Consider the following 19,888-nt stretch of genomic DNA (forward strand, 5'->3'; position numbering starts at 1 on the left):
TTGTTTCGCAATCCCTACAAACGTCCAATTGTAGCAAACATGACCGTTCAAGAGAGGTGGAATTCTACGATTTTGTTGGCTTGCTTCCTTTATCATATCTCATTCAACGTTTTGCAAAGGCGTCAGAATCAATGGTAGCCCAGAGCCCTTCTCCTTCTCCGCTAAAACTGAAGGGCGTTGCATCACTCCCGCAGTCACAGTAACAATGCCCCCATCTGGCACTGCGGGACTAATTTCGAACGCGCGCACGAGGGTGAAGAGTAGGACCTTGAGCCTGATGCATATAGTTGATCAAGTCGCCCGTTGCATCAGTACGCTTGAACACTCACTCGGCAATTGAAAACCGGAAACCGATGCAGTTGTGGGGGCCAGCTAAGAAGGTGAACAAATTGCCCCATACACCAGGGACACCGCTGACGGCCTCCGGGATATTATCCCATCGGTCTGGACTGTGATTCGCGTGGATTAGTAACTTTCTTGACTAGGAAAACTGCAGTTATACCGAAACTCAAGTGCATCTTCGCCCCACGTCTCCTTCGCTGTGTTGATTGCCCAAATCGGAAGATGAATCATCTGGCCTTTACGTATCCTTTCAATTTGTTTATTACCCACAAAAGAATAGAAAACTTGAAACATAGCACACTCACGGCAAACTCGTATGTTCTCTCCCCTTGCTATCGATTATGGGCTTGGCTAATGGCAACACGTCGTCTGCCATGGCCTTGCGTTGCATGAACACAACAGGGGCATGAAGACGGAGTGTCTCGCGCAGAAATTTGTCGAGATAAGGTAGCGCGCCGAGCTCGTCCAATGTCGGGTTGTCCGTCTCAAGTTGGAGCAATTCCTCGCGGAGTTTGTCTTGAATCGGTTTATTCATCGATAATGCATGTAGGGCCCAGGCGGTCGCAGCACTGGTAACAGGTTTCGTCTGTGTTAAGTCAAGTCTCAACTAACCCTGAGGACACATACCTGGTAGTCTCATGGCCAGCAACAAAGAAAGCGGGGATTTCTAGTAATATATAATCCGGCTGAGAAACGACGTATCAGGTTTGCTCACGGGAAATGATTTCGCTTTCGTTCATCCTCTGACTCTCCGGCAGCCCTGGGGACATGTTCGCTTTGAGCAAGATAGACAGCAAGTCCCTTCGTGTCCCAAGCGACTTCACCTGGTCTTCGGCAATAATATTCGCCTTGCTGCGTTGGACAATTTGACTGCCAATCTCGTCCATCTTTTGGCGTGCCGATAACACGACCTGGCGTCCGGGAAGAGGCTGTCAGGCAAAATTTAATCTAAGTCGTAGCCAGATGTGGTCGGAGAACACATACCAGTAGTTTGAGAATAGGGATGTGCCCTTGAGCGAGTCGGATAGCTTGGAAGAGATTTGACTTTGGCGAGTGGAAGAGATCCGTGAACGCTTGATTGAGCTCGTTCGTGCCGCCTTCTTGCTCTAATGCATTAAATTCATAGCCAAAACCTTCGATTGTCAGTGTGATTTCCAAGTGGTAAAGTGCGCAATACCAGCGCGACCGATCACATCCAGTGTCATCTTCCGCAGCCCTGAAAACACTTCCACTTGGTTGTTGCCACCCTGTTGACGAATTTGCTCTGTCCATATATCGCGCAACTACAACTCTACTGAATTCATCGGGGATCAATATTTGGGAAGTCGCACACCTGGATAGCCTTCTCTGCAAATATTTCGGTCACAGCGCGAATTTGAGGGACACCAAACGCAGGATTCTAATATCTCGCTAAGTTCATCTGAAGCTTCGTTTCCGGGACATACCAGGACGCGACGTTGACGCTTATGCTGGTCCAGCTCTGCAAACAGAATGCCTGTGTTTTATATCAGGGCCTATTGATAATCGCGCGGACGAGAACCCAAGAGTGAGAAGGAACAATACCTTCACCCATCATGCGACGGGAAGCGTCGCGATTTGCTCCAGGTCGTTGATAGATATCGGCGTGCGAGACAATGTGGCTGACAGCTTTGAGGTCAGAAGTATGCAGCTCCCCAATCTAACAGAGAGTCAGTGCTTCCCGGAGGAATGATAAGTACGGGTGCTTACGCTAAATAAGCCATGGAAGAGAAAGTTGTTCCCGTAGTCTTTGCGCCATTCACTCGAAAGTTTGGGGTCTTCCTGGGGTATCGTCACTGGCGTAACGGTAGTAGTGATAGTAAGACTAACCGCCATCTGCCGAAAATTGCCCAAGAGATAATTGGGAATGGGCGGACTAGGGAGGATCCCACGTAAAGGTGAGGTTAAATTTGAAAGCAATATCTGCAGCGCATGGAAGACAATGTAGGCAGTCAGCGTCCCCACAATTGGCAGGAGAATCTGGGCAATCATGGTGAGAAAGCTGGCAACTATCGACGTGTGCCAGCAGGCGCTCTTGTACTTACCCTGGCCCCCATTTGAAGACGTCCAGCGTGTCATCTTCCGCGAGCAAGTAAGCTCTTCAGTGTGAGCAACGAAGGAAAGGCATTGAAAAGTCTCCAGTCGGACCGACGAAGTTGTGGTCCGTCTCGGCAGAACCGCGCGTAAGGACAATAGTGGTCAGTGTCGCTAGACAAATCGACCGCTGGGTGCGGTCTCACACGATGCCATCGGAGATATACGTTGCTTGCCACTCGTCAGCAAAACACCCGATAATCGATGATTCGTTGGCGACCTGGGCTGCTGTCACTTGCTGACCATAGCTTGAGAGCGTCAATGTGCCGAAAGGCTGACAGAACTTGCTGGGGAGAGGACATGGAGAAGCAGGTCTGTTATGTCGGGGTTCCCTTGTCAAACGGTGTTGGAAACAATAGAGTCGAATTGACCAAGATATGCAGACTGAGGTATAGTAATGTCCAAAAGTCTTCATTGAAATCAGTATCCGGGCTGATTGCGCACAGTCAGCGTATGCGCCGCGGAGTCTAGAGACACCGTTCGCGACAGTTCATTTGTGGTCGTGGTAGTTGGATGGGGTGGAGAAAGGAGACGACCAGTTTTGGCCCGAAAAGGAAGTGCACATCTTTGCTCCGCTCATCTCATTCCCGCCCCGCCATTGCCCCTCATGGTCCACCGCAACGCATAACTACCATTGGCGCATAGACTCAGCCTGCCACCGGTACGCTTGCGCCTCGACATCAGCGAACTTTTGTGGAGTGAGAATAGGACGGAACCACAAGAAGGTGGGTGGGGCTTATAAGCACTTTCAGCTACTTTGGAAGCGAATGTGGGCGGAGACACGGACCTGTCGCGAAACTACTCGCAGTCTTCAAGCTTTAAATTGCTACAATGATTTTCTTCGACCAGACCCCCAAACATGGTTGGCCACGAAGACCACAAGGTAAAGCCGTGCCGGCGCCTCCCTGCGTACGGTTCCGATGACTACTTCGGAGTACCGTTGTAAATGGCGGCCGGCGCCATAGATGGAGCGCAGAGTAGAGAGGAAAAGGAAAAGCAGTAACAGCACTGTCACACATCCGTTTCTTGTCTTGGGCGACAATGGGCGGTCACCGGTCAACGCTGGCATAGCGGGACGCAACATCTTCCATGACTTCATTCGAAATGACTATCCGCACTCTTCGGTGCCTTTCGCAATTGCCTAATACCCGAGAACTGCAACCCAATGCCCACTATTGTCAATGTGGCACCGCCCACATGCGGGTCAGCATCATCCAGAACTTGACTGTTAGCTCGGAACTAGCTGCCACCGGTGGGCCGCCACAAGGCCCTAAGTACTGTTACAGGAAGTCATTAACGCGAACAAGCGCACACACTGCAGACACATCTCATGCTTCTTCTTCCCTTCATCTGGGCTGCTGTCGTCGCAAGGGTTGCTTCACAGTCGCCTGGCTCGTCATGGCGTGTTAGTGGCCTATTCTCTCTCCCAAATTGTTGCTAATGTTCACAACTATAGAAACCAAACCTCACTACCTCGCGCGAGAACAGGATTGCTCTCGCTCAAAGAGCGATCTCGCAGGCGGTCTCGCAGTTCAATGGCACCAACTCGATGTTTCCCGATCCTAGTAAGGCTTTCACTTTTGCTTTTGTTGGAACAGAGCATTAACTGTTCAGGTAATACATATGGCCTCACCGGCGCGGTCTACTCCCAACTCGCTGAATTCGACCAACTCACAACGCAGTCGAAGTACGCAGACGATCTCGGGCGATACTACTCGTCAGCGAAGACGGCGCTCGAGCAGTCCGGGACGAAGAACTTCTCAGGCTTTTATGTGGTGAGTCAACTCACTGAGCCGCTGTCCTATACCTGATTCTCTCTCTCTTTGTGTTTAGCGTCATCATCGAAGCTGTGATAATATGAAACTGACACGAACTCGCCACCATAGCTTAACTTTGGCCTGTATGTGACATCACTCTCCTTCCTATACTTCTCGAAGGCCAACATTATCGTCACAGGAATTTCGGGCACGGAGCCATCGTCGCCTACAAGGCATATAATGAACCGGTGTTTCTTGACTATGCGATCCAGTCGTGGTGGGCCGCAGTCCCGTATACCATCACGCAGGCGGAACTTAATCTGGGGGCAATGGCGTCGAAAAGCTTCGATTTGAGCCCTTCATGTCAAGGAGGTGTGCGATTCATTCGACTCACTTCATCACTATCGCTAACACCAAGAACAAGCTACTATGGCTGGTGGGGCATTCTGGGTTACTATTTCTCTTGCCAGGTTTTACTACTGCGTCTAACGCGTTATAGAGCAAGGACCTGGAAAATCCCGAGATTGTTGTTATCGCCACAGGGTGCGTTATACCATCCCTTTACAATGTTACTGCTTACGTCGATGACAGTGGTTTCTTTATGTCTGTCCTCGTTCCTCCCGCCACTCTTACGATTAACTTGCTGTAGCCTCTCCGCCTTGCTCGCCGAAGCCACGTCGAACGTGCTCTATCTCTCCGCGGCCATCGAGTCTATGTCGTTCATCCGCTCGCATCTGTACAACGCTCAAGGCCTTGTTCTGGATGGCATATCAGCTCGTGCCAACGACAGCTGCGCAATAGGCGGTGGTCTCATGTCCTACAACTCTGGTCTTATGATCGAGGGTTTGGCAGTCCTGTATTCCGTCTCGAAGAACACCTCTTACATCAATATGCAAGTATTGTTCTCGCTCCTGTTCTTAACTGACTGATTCTATTAGGCTCGATGAACTCATATCCGCATCGTTTGCAACGACGAGCTGGCAAAACAGTACCGGAATAATTCAGCCGGGCGACGGGTCGATTCCTCGCGGGTTGACAGCTGCGTACCTGCGCAATGCGACAAGTCCCTCCGTGAGACTGTCGATTGCTTCGTATCTTGCTGTCCAGGTATGTTGCTATTGATACCTTTCAAAACATTTGGGCTTACCAGACAATGTAGTATAACGCTGTTGTCGACCTCGCAAAGCAAAACGGAGGTGACGTCTATGGCGGAGACTGGCACGGGCCCGCAGGCGTTACATTCGACACATCGTCCCAAATTAATGCAATTCAAGCTTTAATCAGCTCTATTGCTCTCGATGAACCTGTCCTATCCTCGTCTCCGAGCGCGAGTAACTTTTCCTTCTTATCGTCTTCACCCACGGCCACCGCCTCTGCCCCTCCCAGCCCATCTCCTAAAGCCAAGACATCCATTGGTGGTCTTGTAGGTGGAATTATTGCTGGAGTTGCTGTTCTTGCATTGCTACTCGCTCTGCTTCTCTGTTGGAGGTGGAAACAGCGACAAAGTCGGCTTCAGATGGCCTCCCTCGTATCCCCACATCCTGTCGTTGGCATGGTCGATGCGTTTACAAGCTTTCATCCTTCCAGCCACTCAGCCAGTCAAACAGCGTCTTCCCGCTCTGCTTCTGAGTCGCGCAACCCTAAACGGGCAGACAACCTCGGTATACCTGTTCGGGGAGCTCCGTTGCGTTCTCTCAGCTCTTCGGAGTCCTGGGCAGTCCCACCACCAACCCTGATTTCTGAGACGACACGCTCAAGCTCAGGCTTGCCGCCGCTTCCTCTCAAACGACATGTACCGAATGTTGCTGTCAGCCCGACAAGGGAGGACCCAGAGGTAGCAAATGAGGAATTGCCGGAATATCGTGCCGCTTAGAACAAATTTGTGCATGGAGTTCCTGGTCTGCGCTCTCTTACCCCGTAGTAGTCGTAGATATCCGAGTGTACATTGGACATGCACGCCACAGACGGTGTTACCCATGAACAAGGCAGCTTGATATGGCAGTTGTGTAGTAAGTACTCGAGCATTCAAGTTGATGTGAATGAGAGCAGCAAGTCGGAAGATCGACACGTGATAGGCATTCATTCATTCCTCTTCCGCTCTCCACCACTACAGATGGCCACTTCGCCCTCCCCGCCCCGAAAAACTCTCGCTCCCTTTTACCTGCACCCATAGTCATACGTACGAGTAGCCAGGTGCGTTTCCGGCCTGCCAGACGAAGTTCTGCTGAATTTGTTGCGATCCAGCAGGCTCTGGTTCAGGCCAATGCTGCATAGCACTACTGCCTTGACCTACCGTTCCCAAACGTTCGAAGGAGAAGGACTGGTGGCGACGTGGCGGCGTAGGGAATCTCTCCTTGGTGCGCAAAATTACGATTTTGTCTTCCTCTCTTTTGTTAACCTTTTCTCTCCGCAGGTGCTCGCCGAATGCCCATGTAATCACGACAACGGGAGCAGGGCATTTGTTTCATCAGCTTGCGAGAGCTATATGCTGCTCGGAAGCGCTCGCAGGGCTCACGACAACCAAGCTAGAGGCATGCATGGCAGAGGGAACTGTGTGCCAGTGATTCGTGAATCGTGCGTCTTCTTATCCGTAATAGCAACCCAGTAGTAGACTTACTTTGATTCCAGGCAGGCTGGAAAGCGCCAGCGCCGCAGCAGCATTCCCCCAGCACGGCCATTGGGCAGCAAGGTTATTATGTCCGCCGGGAGCCTGAGATCATGCTATATACTCCTTACCCCGTCGACCTGGACTCTGTATGAGAGCTTGAATTTAAAGTTCAACTTGTAGTCCTTATGCTCAGCTTTTCCTTCGCGACTGCCTTCAAGGGGTATGAAAAAGAGAGGGGAATAAACACAACGATGTATCAGGTAACCTCGTCAAGATGAGGCATCTTATCTAGATCAATGCACGTGCATGCTGACCAACTTTTTATTCCTCCTTCGCGCGGCGATCTCGAATAAAGTTCTGCTCACCTGCCGGCATATGCAAGCCTCCAGTCGTTGCTTCCCTTCGATTCCCTGTCCACCAATTGCAACTTCTATGGACGCCCGCCAATGCTGTCGAGGTCCTTCCGATTAACTGGTATCGCTTACACACAGAGATGGCACCACGAAGTTGGGATCATAGCAATGGAGGGCTATTCTTGCCGTCGTTTCCATGCAGTCCAGACTGCTCACTGCACCGCGTTATAAACAGAACTTTTGAATGCCCACATGTGTCTTCGTCGGTCGTCGCCTCGGTGGTGGGTGATCGTCGGTGGTTTCCGCGGCAGGAACGCGACAAACGAGCGGTTTTCTGTGGTTGCGGTGCGCTCATGTCCGCTTTTTCATTGAGAACCACGCTGATGATCAGTAGAGCACAAACGGTCATGTCGGGTGTGGCTTTCCGTCCGCCAAGGCCCCCGCAGCTCGCTTTGCTGACTATTCTCGATGGCGAGGAAGCCGGCTGCGATACTGCGAAGCTCGCGCCTCCATATCGCTGCCCGCAGCACAGAAACTTCTTGCCAAACGCGTCAGCAGCGTTGCCAGGCGGAAAGATATTTTCGCAGGTTGCTGCCAAGCCAATTGACACAATCTGTGGGTGAATTGTCAGTGTCGGCGATGCGCTCTTTTCCCTTCTGGCAAAAGCTGAAAATAGCACGGATGTGGAGCGATGGGGCAGTCACTTGGAGCCACTTGTCGTTGAATTGGGCTTTCGCGTATGAGCAGCGCCAGATCGGCTCTTTACCAACCTCGGCGGTATCCAGCTCTGCGGATCGTGATGGCAACGGTGCGAGCTCAATAAATTTTATGTTGCCGATGTCGACTGTCATCAGCATTGAATACCGGACCGTGAGGGGGCGATCCCTCCCGTATATAAAAAACCCGTCCGCCAAGGAGATGCGCTGGCTTGGCCTTCGCTCCTCTCCCACTTTCGCTCGCTCGCTCGCTCACCGGACCTGGTGTCTCCCTCCGCATTCATTCCAACTCTATTCGCTTTCTCCCGGGTCGTTCGATACGCAAACACACAACTTTTTTCAACCTTCGTTCGTATACATAACAACTTCCGGAAATCATGAGGTTCGCGGTTCTCTCCACCCTCGTTCTCGCTGCGACGGCCTTGGCTGGTGAGTGCTTCTGCGTCTTCTTCGCTCAGCACTGAAACCCGTATATAGGCCCTTTAAATGCCCGTGCGGAGTCTAGCTCTAGCTCGTCTGTATCCTCGACTGCTGCATCTTCGAAAAACACTGGATCCGCCAACAACTCGAATAAGAACCAGAATTCGAATAACAAGAGCAACAAGAACACTGGCAACAACCAGTCGAAGAACACCAACAACAAGAACACCAACGGCAACATCGACTGCGCGAAGGTCAATGGGAAGACGCTCAGCAACACCATCGACCGCGCACAGAAGGAGCTGGCGCGCATTAACGCGTTGTAAGCCCCCTTTATCCTTCCCCTTTTCGCCTCTTGCGCTAACTGGGAGTTTTAAGCAACGGCATCAAAGACGCGAAGCCCATCTTCGAGGCGCAGTTATCGCTCCTCGACGCGCTCAAGGCTGGCACCGCGCAAGCGGGCAACCAACAGCAGCTCGCGGCCAACAACGACGCGCTGACCAAGTCGCTCGACGACGCGAAGAAGCTGGTCGGCCAAATTCAGGTTGACGAGTACGTTGCCTTACGTTTTCACGCTCTGCGGGTGCTGACTTGTCCACTAGCTCCATCTTGAAAAAGAACAACAACCAGAATAACCAGAACCAGAACCAGAACAAGAATGCCGCCGACAAGTGGGTTTTTCGTTGCGTGTGGCCGCTCGTTCTGACGACGTTTTGCAGGGCCGCTGCTGACAAGAAAGCCGCTGACAAGAAAGCCGCTGACGAGAAGGCCGCTGCCGACAAGAAGGCTGCCGACGATAAGAAAGCGGCTGACGAGAAGAAGGCCGCCGACAACAAGGCTGGCGCTGCCAACAACAAGGCTGCCGACGACAAAGCCGCTGCTGACAAGAAGGCCGCCGACGACAAAAAGCAGGCGGGCGACAAGAAGGAGGCCCGGGCTGAAAAGTGAGTGGTGTCCTTTACTCTCGGAGTTGTTAAAGCTAATGGTGAGCAGCGACAGCAAGACCGGCACCGCTAACAAGACTGGTACCGCCAACAAAAACGGCGCTGCTAACGTCCAGAAGAACGGCAACAGCCAGAACAAAAACGCCCAAAAGAAGAACACCAAGTGCGTTTTCGGTTCGTCCTGCTGTCGCTTGCTCATGCGCGTTGCAGCAGCAACAAAAACGCCAACAACAAGGCTGCCCAGCAGCTGAAGAAGGCGGAGAAGCAGTTGAAGGTCAACGAGGGCCGCATCAAGGTGTGCATGTGTGGCTTTAGACGACGGGAGCCCATAAGCTGACGATGCGTAGAAAGCTCAGGGTCTTGTTGATGCCGCTGCGGCCATCCAGCAGTGCCTGCTCAAGGGCAATGACGGTCAGAACAAAAATGGCAACAACAACCAGAACGCTGCCGACAAGTGTGTCCCTTTTTCTCTCGTGGTGCCTCATCTGACGTTATGTTATCACAGAGCCGCTGCCGACAAGAAGGCCGCTGACGAGAAGGCTGCCGCCGACAAGAAAGCTGCCGCCGACAAGAAAGCTGCCGCCGACAAGAAAGCTGCTGATGACAAGAAGGCTGCCGACGAGAAGAAAGCCGCCGACGCCAACAAAGGCCAGAACAACGCAGCTAACAACGGCAATGCAGCGAACAACGGCCAGAATAAGAACACGGCCACCTCCACGAGCTCTAGCGCAGACTCAAAGGAGACTGCCAACAAGGCGGGCGCCAACAACGAGTGAATTTTTTTTTTGATTCAGTTCATTTACAACTGCTGACGAACGGAGCAGGAAGGTCAACGTCCTTCCGTTCCCCCGCAGGAGGGGTCTGAGCCGTCTCAGCGAGCTCGAGTACTGAGCAGGTTGTGTTGTCTTGCTTCTGAAAATTTTTCTCGGTCAGGGAGGAGTTACCCATTTATAATTGTATACTAGTATCGTGTATTGCCGGAGTAGTAGCGCAGATGGAATCGAATAGCAGCGGCGGGCAAAGCAACCTTGTGTGCTTGATTATTAAGAAAGTCTGGATGCAAAGCGATATGACAGTGCTTGATCTTCGTATTCGAAGCTTATATCGCGGAGCGGCTTTGGGTCTACTTGCTGCTTAATCAGCTCTGACCCGAGCTGCGCCTCGACTTCTGTTGCAAAGCCATCCTCCGCGCGCTCGAGACGCGGAAACGCTATGCGAAGGGACTCCAACTTGGGCGGGACGGGGGATTGCTCGTCGGAAACAAGGTCCCACAGGTCTTCCGGGGTGGTATCAGGGCCAGGCTGGAGCGCGATTTCGAGATGACGGAGCCGCGGGAAGACAATGTTGATGAGGGAAAGAGAGGCAGAGAATGCAGACATCAGGACGGGCTGCTGGACTTGTAAGGTGTGCACTGGTTGTGTGCTGAAATCCTCAAGAGGGCGGAGAGGCGCCCCGTTGTGTGGGTCCAGCGGATCAGGGAGTATGGTCAGGCTCTCAATGGGGTGGCCAGAGAAGAGGTCAAGGAGGAGGGAAGAGGGACAATGGAGTTCGCAAAGTGCCGGGAGTGCATGAGGCGGTAGAGAAATAGAGACATCGTAAGCTGGAGGGGGAATGGTGCTGGCCAATAGCCCCTGTGCCGTGTATTCGGGGTCAACAGAGCAATGGAGGATAAGGGTTTGAAGGTTCCATGTGTGTTTGAGGAGTTCCGCGGCTGTGGGTCCGGGCAGACGCAGAGAGAGGTCGAGCTCGAGTCGAATGAGATTGGGGAATGCATCGGCATGGATCTGGGTCAAGAGGCCAAGTATGATATTGGCAACCACCTCTTCTCCCCGTAAACATAAGTCGCAGATAGTGGCTCTGTCGACAATGTGGATTGGGTCTTCATTTTTGGATTTAGCATTGGGCAGAAGACAATCTACAAGGGAGAGACGCTCCAGAGGGAGTTCTTTCCCAGTGGGAAACACACACCGACTGATGTCCAGTTCACGGAGATTGAGGAGTGTGTCCAACTGAGAGCGCCACGCGCCAGCGTAAAGCTCGTCGTCAATCTGGTAGTGTTTACTGCCGTGAACGCCAAAAGAGGCAACGCTCGGAAGGAGCTGCGCGAAATTGCAAGCCAACTCCAAGGGGGACACGGGGTCGAAACCGAAGGCCAGCCTAACATTCACTTGTGCTGGCCCATACAAGCGTGGACGAGCCGCCATCGTGCCAAATGTGGCGGAACGAGTAGATATCAGGAGGTGTGGATGGGCGAGTAAGCTTTTATAACGTTCCATGGAGGGAGAGTAGCCGGGATGAAAGGTGGGATAAGTGACATTGCTAATTAGGATGTCGCGAAAGAGCATCGGTTGGCAGATGGCCCGGAAGAGTTTGCAAGTTAATGAGAGCTGCAGCAGTGATTCTTGCTCGCAATGATTCCAACACAGGTCCCAGAGCTCGCGGGCCATTAGTTGTAGGTAGTTTACGCCCGCCATATTCAATTCAAATGAACTGGTGTTTGACTTGAAGTGAGCTCAGTGCCAAGTATCAACGAGAGTATTGACGGACTGGTGATACTGGAGACACTTGTCCGCCGCAATAGTGCAAGTGGAAATTGTATGGTTATTTGCGGTCGACAATCGGGAGTCGGGACAAGCGATGAATCAAGAATGGCCCAAAATGGAAGCCGTCTCTTGCACCATTCTTCCATCTCCTGCGCAACTTCAGTCACCATAATACACGCGGCATCCACCACTTGAGATGCTATGACGTCGCGCCACAATCTCTCGTTCCCTTCATAACGCCAAACTATCGCGAGTTATACGGCTTCAAGGTCCAGCCGAGCTCGCCATGGAATGACGAATCAGTCTAGGCATCTGCGGTTCTGCAAAGGATTGGCAGACAAAGAGGGCTTGCGATAAGTGTGTATCACTACTAATCTGCCGAGTTATCGCCTTCTCACTTTCTCGACAGAGTGGTCCTCCTCGACACCCATTGGGTTGTACTCTGCTACTCGTAGAGTACAACAGACGGGCCTATCAGCAGTCGTCAAGGTGGTTAGCATGTCAGTGAAGGGGAATTGGATGGCATATACGACTTCTGGTATGTCTGCCCTCCGTGAAACTCCCGTCTTTCAATCTCAATCTTGCTAGAATCGAAATGACTACCATTTCATTACTTCTCCGTCCTCATTCCCCCTGTTCATTCCGGCGAGAGCAGCGCCGTGGTATGTAGTCAAGTAGAGACTTGAAAGTAACAACGCAGTGGTGAAATGTCGGTAAATGTATGTATTAGGTATGCAGGGAAGGGCAATGGATATATGGAACAGGAAAGAGAGGGACAACTGTGGAAGTGAGTTTTGCAACCGCCGTAATAGTGGACGGTAAAAGCGAGCGATAAGTACTAGTAGTGTAAACCAAACACACATAACTGTCGAAAAGAATGTCTGAGGGTGTCCATTCCGGTCGGCTCTTCGCATTGTACCAATAACGGGAAGGAAAGACTCGAATTTCACAGGTTGTGTCGAAGAGACCAAACCACCTGGTCCTTGTAGAGTATGACCGAGTTGTAAAAAGCCCGTCTCGGAGGAAAGAAGGATATTTTCGTGGAGTTTCGGAGAATGGGTCCCATGTGTGTAAAGAAATTCCGCAAACGTGGCTAGAAAACCAACGACAAGCAGCAGGGAAGCACGATGACCCTTTCTTGCATGTAGCATATGGGGAGTCGCTTGGTAGCAGCCAGCCAGGAAAGTAATTGTCGGGCTGAGCTGCTAGCACAAGCATGAACCAATATCGTGAGTGGTTTCGAAAGGGGGAGGGGATTCCAATGGCTCGTTGCTATTGCTGTCCTCGAGTACGACACGGAATTATATGAGTTGGCCAAGGAGTGTCATTTGTCTGAGCAGAGATGTGGGTTGGGCAAATGGCAGCGAAATAATTTTATTGCGAAGGCCTGCACGGGGTAAGCTTTTCGATGAGAATAATAATAATAATAGGAGGCCTGAATACGCACCAGGTGGACCTCGACACCCTCGCCGGTATAGGGAGACTTTTATATCGAGGCTTTTTGAAGCATGCTTGTCGCTCGAGCTATCCGTCTGTCATGTAATTCCGGAGAGTCAAGATAGCAACGCCCAAGGGTTGGTGGCACTAGACCTGGAGCGAAGGCCAGCTTCAGTTCATAGTCAGCCGGGCCGAGAGGCAGTCGGAGGTCAACGTACTGCGTCAATGCTTCACATGAACGATTGAAGCCACCCGATGCCCTTGTTCCAGTCTAGTATAATAGCCCAGATCCAGCCTGTGCTTGAGCAAGGTGATTCGCCACAGATACCATTACAAGCCGTAGGTGGCAATATCGAAGTGGAAGGGCGTGAGGCCTGCTTTGCGGAGGGAGTTGTATTTGGCCATTGTGACGGGTAATGAGTGAGTGCGCGAACGACGGAGGACGGCAAACGGCAAACGAGATGAAGGAGGAAGACAGAAGACCGGTTTCCATTTTTGGTTGTTGCGAGGTTGTCTCCTTCTCCCGCCACATAGTATACAACCCGTGCCGCCGACCACTACAAACGACACAAATGGACTACCTGCACATGGTACCTGCAGAGCTATGGCATGCATGCTGGAGCTTCTCCGACCCGCAAATGCTTTGCGCGATCAGCCTCACGTGCAAAATCTTTTGCGACATTGCTCAGCTGTTGTTATTTCGCGACCTTGAAGTCGTCGTCCCGCATGGCGGTCCGTCAACCGCGTCGATGGCCCCCTTCAGAGACCTGTTGTCTCACCCGCGGCTGCCTTTGCTTGCACGCTCGTTTCGCTTTGATTGGCAAAGCAGAATATCCGCCACGCGGGAGCATACCATGGCGTCGGTGCAGTATCAGCTCGTCATAGAGAGCTTAACACTGTTCCAAAATCTAATTCTCCTCCATATCGATTCCGTCATTGGGGACGACACCCTTGCCGGGCACTTGCGACGGGCTATCGACTCCCTCCCTCGCCTCCGCAAATTGGAGATTGTGAATTGTACATTGAATAATGGGGATATACTTTCCCTCGACCAGTGCAATATCACCATGGATCGCTACCTCCAGCCATCCGCAATCTTCGAGGGAATGAATCTGGTCGATGCATCGACTATCTCAGAGCTAGCTCTTCGAGGAGACCAGTTTAATGCTCAAGACATCATTCAGAGCTTACTGGAACAGCTGCCAACTCTTCCGAGGCTTTTAGTTCTGAAGTTGGACCTCTCCAGGCGATTATCAGGTCCACTTATAAGCGGACTATTGAAGCGCACCCCATATGTTCGAAAGCTGTGCTTACGGTGCCTTCCACGGGTGAATCTGCCTGAATTCTTTGCTGTATTACTCGAGAAGCGCGCTCCAGTAGACTGGCCCCGATACAACCAAAACATAGCCCTGGAACCTGTCGACTTGATCGACCTGCGCGACCTCCGATGTCCCGCCGAACTAGCCACCTCCATCCTCCCCGGGCGGCCGATCCAATCTCTCACAATTTATCAACCGCTCCTACCCCAACCTAGTTCTGCGACCCATACTGTGAATATACCTTTTGCGGTATCGATCTTGCACTTACCCGCAATGCGATGCCAAACCCTGCACTCCTTCCGGATAAAACAGTCCTTGAGCTTCCCACAGTTTTCGGAGACACTGGAAGCCGCACAATTGGCCTTCCCGCAGCTGCAGCACTTGCGTCTGGCGCTAGATGCTGGAGTCAGCGCCGAATCGTTGCTCGAGCGCGTATTAGCACATGAGTTCTTGCTTCCGCGACAACTCCGCACGCTCAGGATCTCACTTCCCGGACTCCGTGCTACGCCGAGCGAGCGACATCCAGATTTTGTCAAGCAGATTGCCGTTGATTTGGCGCGCCAACAGGGGAGTGGGGCATTGTCCTTTGTAGCGTTAGAGGGTAGTGGTATCCAGCTGAATTATTCGCTGCGCAAAGGAGAGGCTGAGTAGCATGAAAACCAATGACTTGGTAATACGACTGTAGCGGAAGTTGAACAAAGTACAATTGTATGGGAAGTAAGGAGTATGTTGATATCGCAGTCATTAATACAACTCAGCCAGGCATGAGAGGCTCAGGCTAAGGTATCCTCGCTCGTAGCCTCAGTAACCCGCACCCACAGCCCATCCTGCGCAAGAGGCATTAGCGAAATCCTCGAGCGAATACTTATTACTCACCAAGGTCGACAACGTAAGTGTCAACTTTGGACGGATGCGCTCAATCGCCTTGCGGCCTTTGGCAAACTTCCAGTCAGCGGGCGGGCGTCCCTCAGCGGAGAAGGCGTCCTCCGCAAGATGAAATGACTTGAAGGATTGGAAAAGGCGGATGAGCATAAATGACATCTCGTTATATGCGAACTGCTGCCCGAGGCAGATCCGCGGGCCGGCGTTGAAGCTGTAAGCGCGGGGTCAGCAGCGCTACGGCACGCAACGAGGAGGACAGACGGGAGGAACTGGAAAGAGTTCGCAAGAAGGTATTTCTTGAGACGCACGTCGATGAAGCGGTCCGGGTCAAATTCATCCGCTATGCGGTATTATCAGCAAGGAGAAAGGCCAGTAGGACTGACTGTTCGCACCATCAGGCCCCCACAGGTTCTTGTCTCGCTGCATAAGGAGTACCGAGTACATTACCCTTCGTACGGTTAGCACCTCCTGCAACACGGAAATGGAAACTCACTGAGCACGAGGCGGAAGGTAGATGGGTTTCTGGTTAGGATCCGGAGACGGGAACGTGGTTGCGCTAATTGCGTCGCGGAAGTTGAAGGGTCTGGCTCGCTGTCAGCAGTTTTTCATGTTAACAGTATGACCTACACAGCGGGAAAGAGGCGTAATGCCTCTGCAGTATGGTTGAGTAGAGTAGCATAAACGGTATAATAAACTGACCGTTGATTACAGCGCGAAGGTATTTCATGTCCTTGATATCTTCGAATGTTGGCCGCCGCGTTGGTCCAATATGGCACAGTATTTCAGCGCGAAGACGTTCGGACGCAGCAGGATGGAGAGACAGACTTGATGACGTTAGATAAGAAAACAGAAACGCCAAGTAAACGACACACAGGTAGATGATCATGGTCAGCGTGTGCATCGTGGTGTCGCGTCCAGCTGTCGGCCACCATCAGCTTTCCCCCTTTGAAATGGCATAACGAACACCGACCCAGCAGAATATTCAGTGTCTCCTCTTTCAGCACCTTTGGGTCCACCGTCGAGTCGAGCAACTCGTCCAATAGATTCTGTGCCTCCCGCTTCTCCCCGCCCGCCGCATCTCCCAGACGTTTACGCTCCACCGCAGCCGCGATAATGGGGTCGATAAAGGCGCTGACGGCCTTCATCGGCTCAGTCATGCCCGCCTTGCGCAGTTCCCAAAGCGGCCAAACGACGTTCCGAGGGATTCTTACAGCGACAGCATCGAGCGATTGATTGAAAGCCTCCGCAAAAGAGAGTTCGTGGGCGGCTGTTTGCTCATTTGGGACAGTGACGTTGTGTGGATAGGGAAGGGCGCCCTTGAGACTGTCGGCGCATTGGCCAAACAGCATCTACAACGACGTCAAGTTAGTAACAGCTTGTGCCAACTTGAAGTCGAGGGAGCGGCAAGTACTCGCCTCTGTGGCGGAGTCCATGGTAAACCGGCCAATGAGATCCTGAAAGTCGATTGCGTATCCTGCACGAGAACGCTCTTTAAGTGCGGCAATGACAACATCGGCATGGACATCAATTGTGTCGAAATGAGCGACGCGTTCCTTGGTGAAGAAGGGCTGGGGATATGATGAGAAATTAAGGCGCCTGGATTTGTAAAGGACTCGCCCTGGTCATTGCTCGATGAAACTTCCACATTTCTCCGTCCGAGTTGAACACGCCTTGCTGCATCAAAGATCAGTGTAAGGTCATGGAGAAATAAGCGACTCACGCCAAGCACCTCCTTCGCAAGCCGCGACAATCGAGGGCCTGAAAAACTTGTCAAAAGACAGCGAAACCAAGACGTGCAAGAAACCGACCTTTTTCAAAGTTATTGAAGTCGGTTGCAAGAATGCGTTTGGCATGGTCTGGCCAGGTCTATGCGAGCCATTCAAAAAATGCCCCCAAGATATAAGATACATCGAAAGCATACCGTGAAGTAGTTGTTTGTCCACAAGATTCTGATATTGATAATCGGGCCATACTCCGCGACAAACTCGCGGAACCCATCGCCTACAGCAGCGTGAGCATTGGCCAGCTCTGAATAGCGCGCCATACTGACCAGGGTACCCGTTCAGTCTGTACCACAGAAGCTTCTGCATAATGTCGATACCGCCCGGCCATTTCCCATGGACCTCAGGTGCGAGTCGGGCCCCCATCGCATTTGCTTCTCGTCGGTGGCGGCGACGCGTGATCCAGTTGCTCAGAGTCGCGTAAACCGGCACCATTGCAACTGTGATCAACGCTGTAGCCCAGACAGGCAACGGCTGCTCGAGTCGTCGCGCAGCATAATGGAGGAGACACCCAAGCGGCACGAGTTTGGTGAGGACCTGGAGGGCGATTGCGCCAAGGAACTCGACACCAGGCGAAACCATCGCACAGGATAGACGATGCAAGCGTGGGGTTGTGGAATAGAAAAGGCCCAGTACATGCCGCCTCTCTTTTATGTCTCTTTTGACATCTTCAGATTCTTCTGTCGTCGTGACGGGTCCGCCGCATAATGTTCGATGACATTGGCCGATCTCGACGGTCTTTCGAGGGTTGCGGTTGGCTGCATATAGAGAGCAATGCGAAAATGTAGACGAAAGCGGAGGTCTACGAGCGCCCATTTCCGTCCTAGTTGATGCTCAGAACATCATGGATATGAATTGCGGCAAGGAGGATCAGCGGAATCGGAATCGGCGTCTTGCACATCCGGTAAATAGCCGGAGACGATCTTCGTTCTGGGCGCAAGTCAGCTGACGCGCATTGAATGCAAGCAAGTCAGAAAGGAGTCAGGTTTGGGAAATATGCGACTTGGCAATTGCAATTGGCCGTATCCACTCCATCGTTTGTTGAGTCTGAGGCCATAAACGCGGTCGACAGCGGAAGAAGCAGTGATGTCGATGGGAAAGTGTCTCCGCAAATAATTCAGAGAGTATTGTTGGGGTAGAACTGGCAACTTGTCAAGCTGCGTGAGGTTATTTTTCAATACATACTTCTTCGCAGCCTCTTTTCATCTAGTTCAGCAGATTCGGAGCTTGCCAGCATCCTGATTCCTCTTGGACGAACGCGTTCCTGAAAAGATGACGGGTCCTTGAAGATACGCTCAGGAACATGACTTAGGTTTGTTCTGCGGACGAGTATCTTGATGGCGTGCAGGATGCAAAGCGGAATGCCGAACTTGAAGTTGAAGAATGCATAATACAGATCCGAATTTGCTAACGTGGAAAAGAAGGGAAGGTTTCTATCGCCTTCCCAAACGACTTCGGTGAAGCGCCCAAGATGTCGCTATAGAGAGGTTGCATATAGATCCTTGACATGGTGTTAGAGGGACAGGATGGAGATGCTTGTGACAAGTATGCCAATAAAAGCGCCAAATGACACGATTTCGGTCTGAAGAACTCGGTACGCGGCAAGACATTATCCACAATATCGCATTCAGCAAAAGGTAGTGCCATTGAGCCAACTCCGGCAACGCGGTGGGGGAATGCGGGGCCAAAAGTTGTCGCGACGTCGGAGCCATTATGTCGACGAGATATCGAGAGAAAGGCTTCGAGTGGCAAAAGCGTAGTCATTGCCAATCCCGGAACTGAAAACTAAGACTCAGCTTCAACAGTAAAACGCTAGTGGAAAATGTACCCGTAGTCAGCGAACGTCACGGTTGTGAGGACACTCGTTTGGAATGAGCACAATGGTCCCCGGTTATAGTGTTCTGTAAGGTAAAGTTAGCAGGCAATAAGCTGAGGGGATGATGTAGCAATACGCACTTGAGAGTGTATCTCCCGAAATATTCCACTCGGCCCTCACACTGGAAACACAAACAAAACACCACTAGTCCCGCTTGGATCCTCAGTGGGACCATCATGACTTGCAAACGGGCCTTGAATGCGTTCAGAGAAATGAACGGCACCAATCCAGAAGCGTACCGAGTTCCCTCTTGTAGGAAGGTGTCTGGGTCATGGAGGAAACGGAAGAAGATGCGATTTCCATTTTGGGCGATTCGGCCTCTCGGGACACGACAACGATCACACAGGTTGGGGGGCAGCAACATTGTATACAGACTAACGGACAGACTACAGTGTACAACGATCTGCTACACGGAGGGTGGGGGTGACGCGCGAACAAGTACATGGTTCAAGAAAACTGGACAGCAAGGAGACCGATAGCAAAGGAGTGGGCGTTTCGACAACGGAATTTTGGAGTAGGTATCGCGGGCGGATGGGGCGAGGGAGAGGGTAAAGAGTGGAAGGATAAAGGAACTACAAGGTTGGCATTGGGCCTCAGGTTGGCGTTTTTGACTTTTTCAGTGGAATTACTTAGTAGAAACGACGAGGGACCTAGAGCAAGTTAGCAGGTGCAACCTCACGAATGAACCCTTCTCACGTATTCAGCATCGTCCCCGTTTACAGGCGTCAAGTGGTCGACTTCAAGCTCACGAAGGAGGTCAAGCTCGGCCTGCTTGTCGTCTTTCTTCTTGGGCTTTCC

General features: G+C 51.9%; 5 protein-coding genes across 5 annotated transcripts; 3 read left to right on the forward strand and 2 right to left on the reverse strand.

The window, feature by feature from the left end:
* Positions 1–99: 99 nt before the first annotated feature.
* MIND_01414400 (uncharacterized protein) lies at positions 100–2,417 on the reverse strand (the record flags this gene model as incomplete). The annotated part of the gene is made up of 14 exons (XM_037370538.1): positions 100–274; positions 330–449; positions 503–589; positions 648–911; positions 970–1,009; positions 1,058–1,271; positions 1,327–1,475; positions 1,520–1,625; positions 1,676–1,741; positions 1,788–1,837; positions 1,906–2,020; positions 2,071–2,142; positions 2,191–2,340; positions 2,406–2,417. The coding sequence occupies 14 exons, from the start codon at positions 2,415–2,417 to the stop codon at positions 100–102; spliced, it is 1,620 nt and encodes a 539-aa protein (XP_037213130.1).
* Positions 2,418–3,543: 1,126 nt separating this feature from the next.
* Positions 3,544–6,084, forward strand: MIND_01414500 (Glycoside hydrolase family 76 protein; the record flags this gene model as incomplete). The annotated part of the gene is made up of 10 exons (XM_037370539.1): positions 3,544–3,859; positions 3,911–4,019; positions 4,069–4,229; positions 4,341–4,354; positions 4,411–4,583; positions 4,636–4,661; positions 4,711–4,814; positions 4,861–5,103; positions 5,150–5,318; positions 5,371–6,084. Exons 1-10 carry the CDS (start codon positions 3,785–3,787, stop codon positions 6,082–6,084), a joined length of 1,788 nt encoding a protein of 595 aa, XP_037213131.1. The 5' UTR covers positions 3,544–3,784.
* Positions 6,085–8,265: 2,181 nt separating this feature from the next.
* Positions 8,266–10,143, forward strand: MIND_01414600 (uncharacterized protein; the record flags this gene model as incomplete). The annotated part of the gene is made up of 10 exons (XM_037370540.1): positions 8,266–8,317; positions 8,366–8,630; positions 8,687–8,860; positions 8,911–8,979; positions 9,028–9,252; positions 9,302–9,415; positions 9,463–9,547; positions 9,600–9,706; positions 9,758–10,024; positions 10,077–10,143. 10 exons carry the CDS (start codon positions 8,266–8,268, stop codon positions 10,141–10,143), a joined length of 1,425 nt encoding a protein of 474 aa, XP_037213132.1.
* Positions 10,144–13,804: 3,661 nt separating this feature from the next.
* On the forward strand, positions 13,805–15,202 carry MIND_01414700 (uncharacterized protein; the record flags this gene model as incomplete). The annotated part of the gene is made up of 1 exon (XM_037370541.1): positions 13,805–15,202. One exon carries the CDS (start codon positions 13,805–13,807, stop codon positions 15,200–15,202), a length of 1,398 nt encoding a protein of 465 aa, XP_037213133.1.
* Positions 15,203–15,324: 122 nt separating this feature from the next.
* Positions 15,325–18,030, reverse strand: MIND_01414800 (Cytochrome P450; the record flags this gene model as incomplete). The annotated part of the gene is made up of 13 exons (XM_037370542.1): positions 15,325–15,378; positions 15,428–15,644; positions 15,695–15,773; positions 15,817–15,881; positions 15,927–16,016; positions 16,061–16,085; positions 16,133–16,257; positions 16,306–16,351; positions 16,404–16,782; positions 16,845–17,191; positions 17,242–17,299; positions 17,355–17,434; positions 17,484–18,030. The coding sequence occupies 13 exons, from the start codon at positions 18,028–18,030 to the stop codon at positions 15,325–15,327; spliced, it is 2,112 nt and encodes a 703-aa protein (XP_037213134.1).
* Positions 18,031–19,888: the final 1,858 nt, after the last annotated feature.

Source organism: Mycena indigotica, assembly GCF_014461135.1.
Source record: "Mycena indigotica strain 171206Taipei chromosome Unknown Mind.scaff0018, whole genome shotgun sequence".
Taxonomy (NCBI): Eukaryota; Fungi; Basidiomycota; class Agaricomycetes; order Agaricales; family Mycenaceae; genus Mycena; species Mycena indigotica.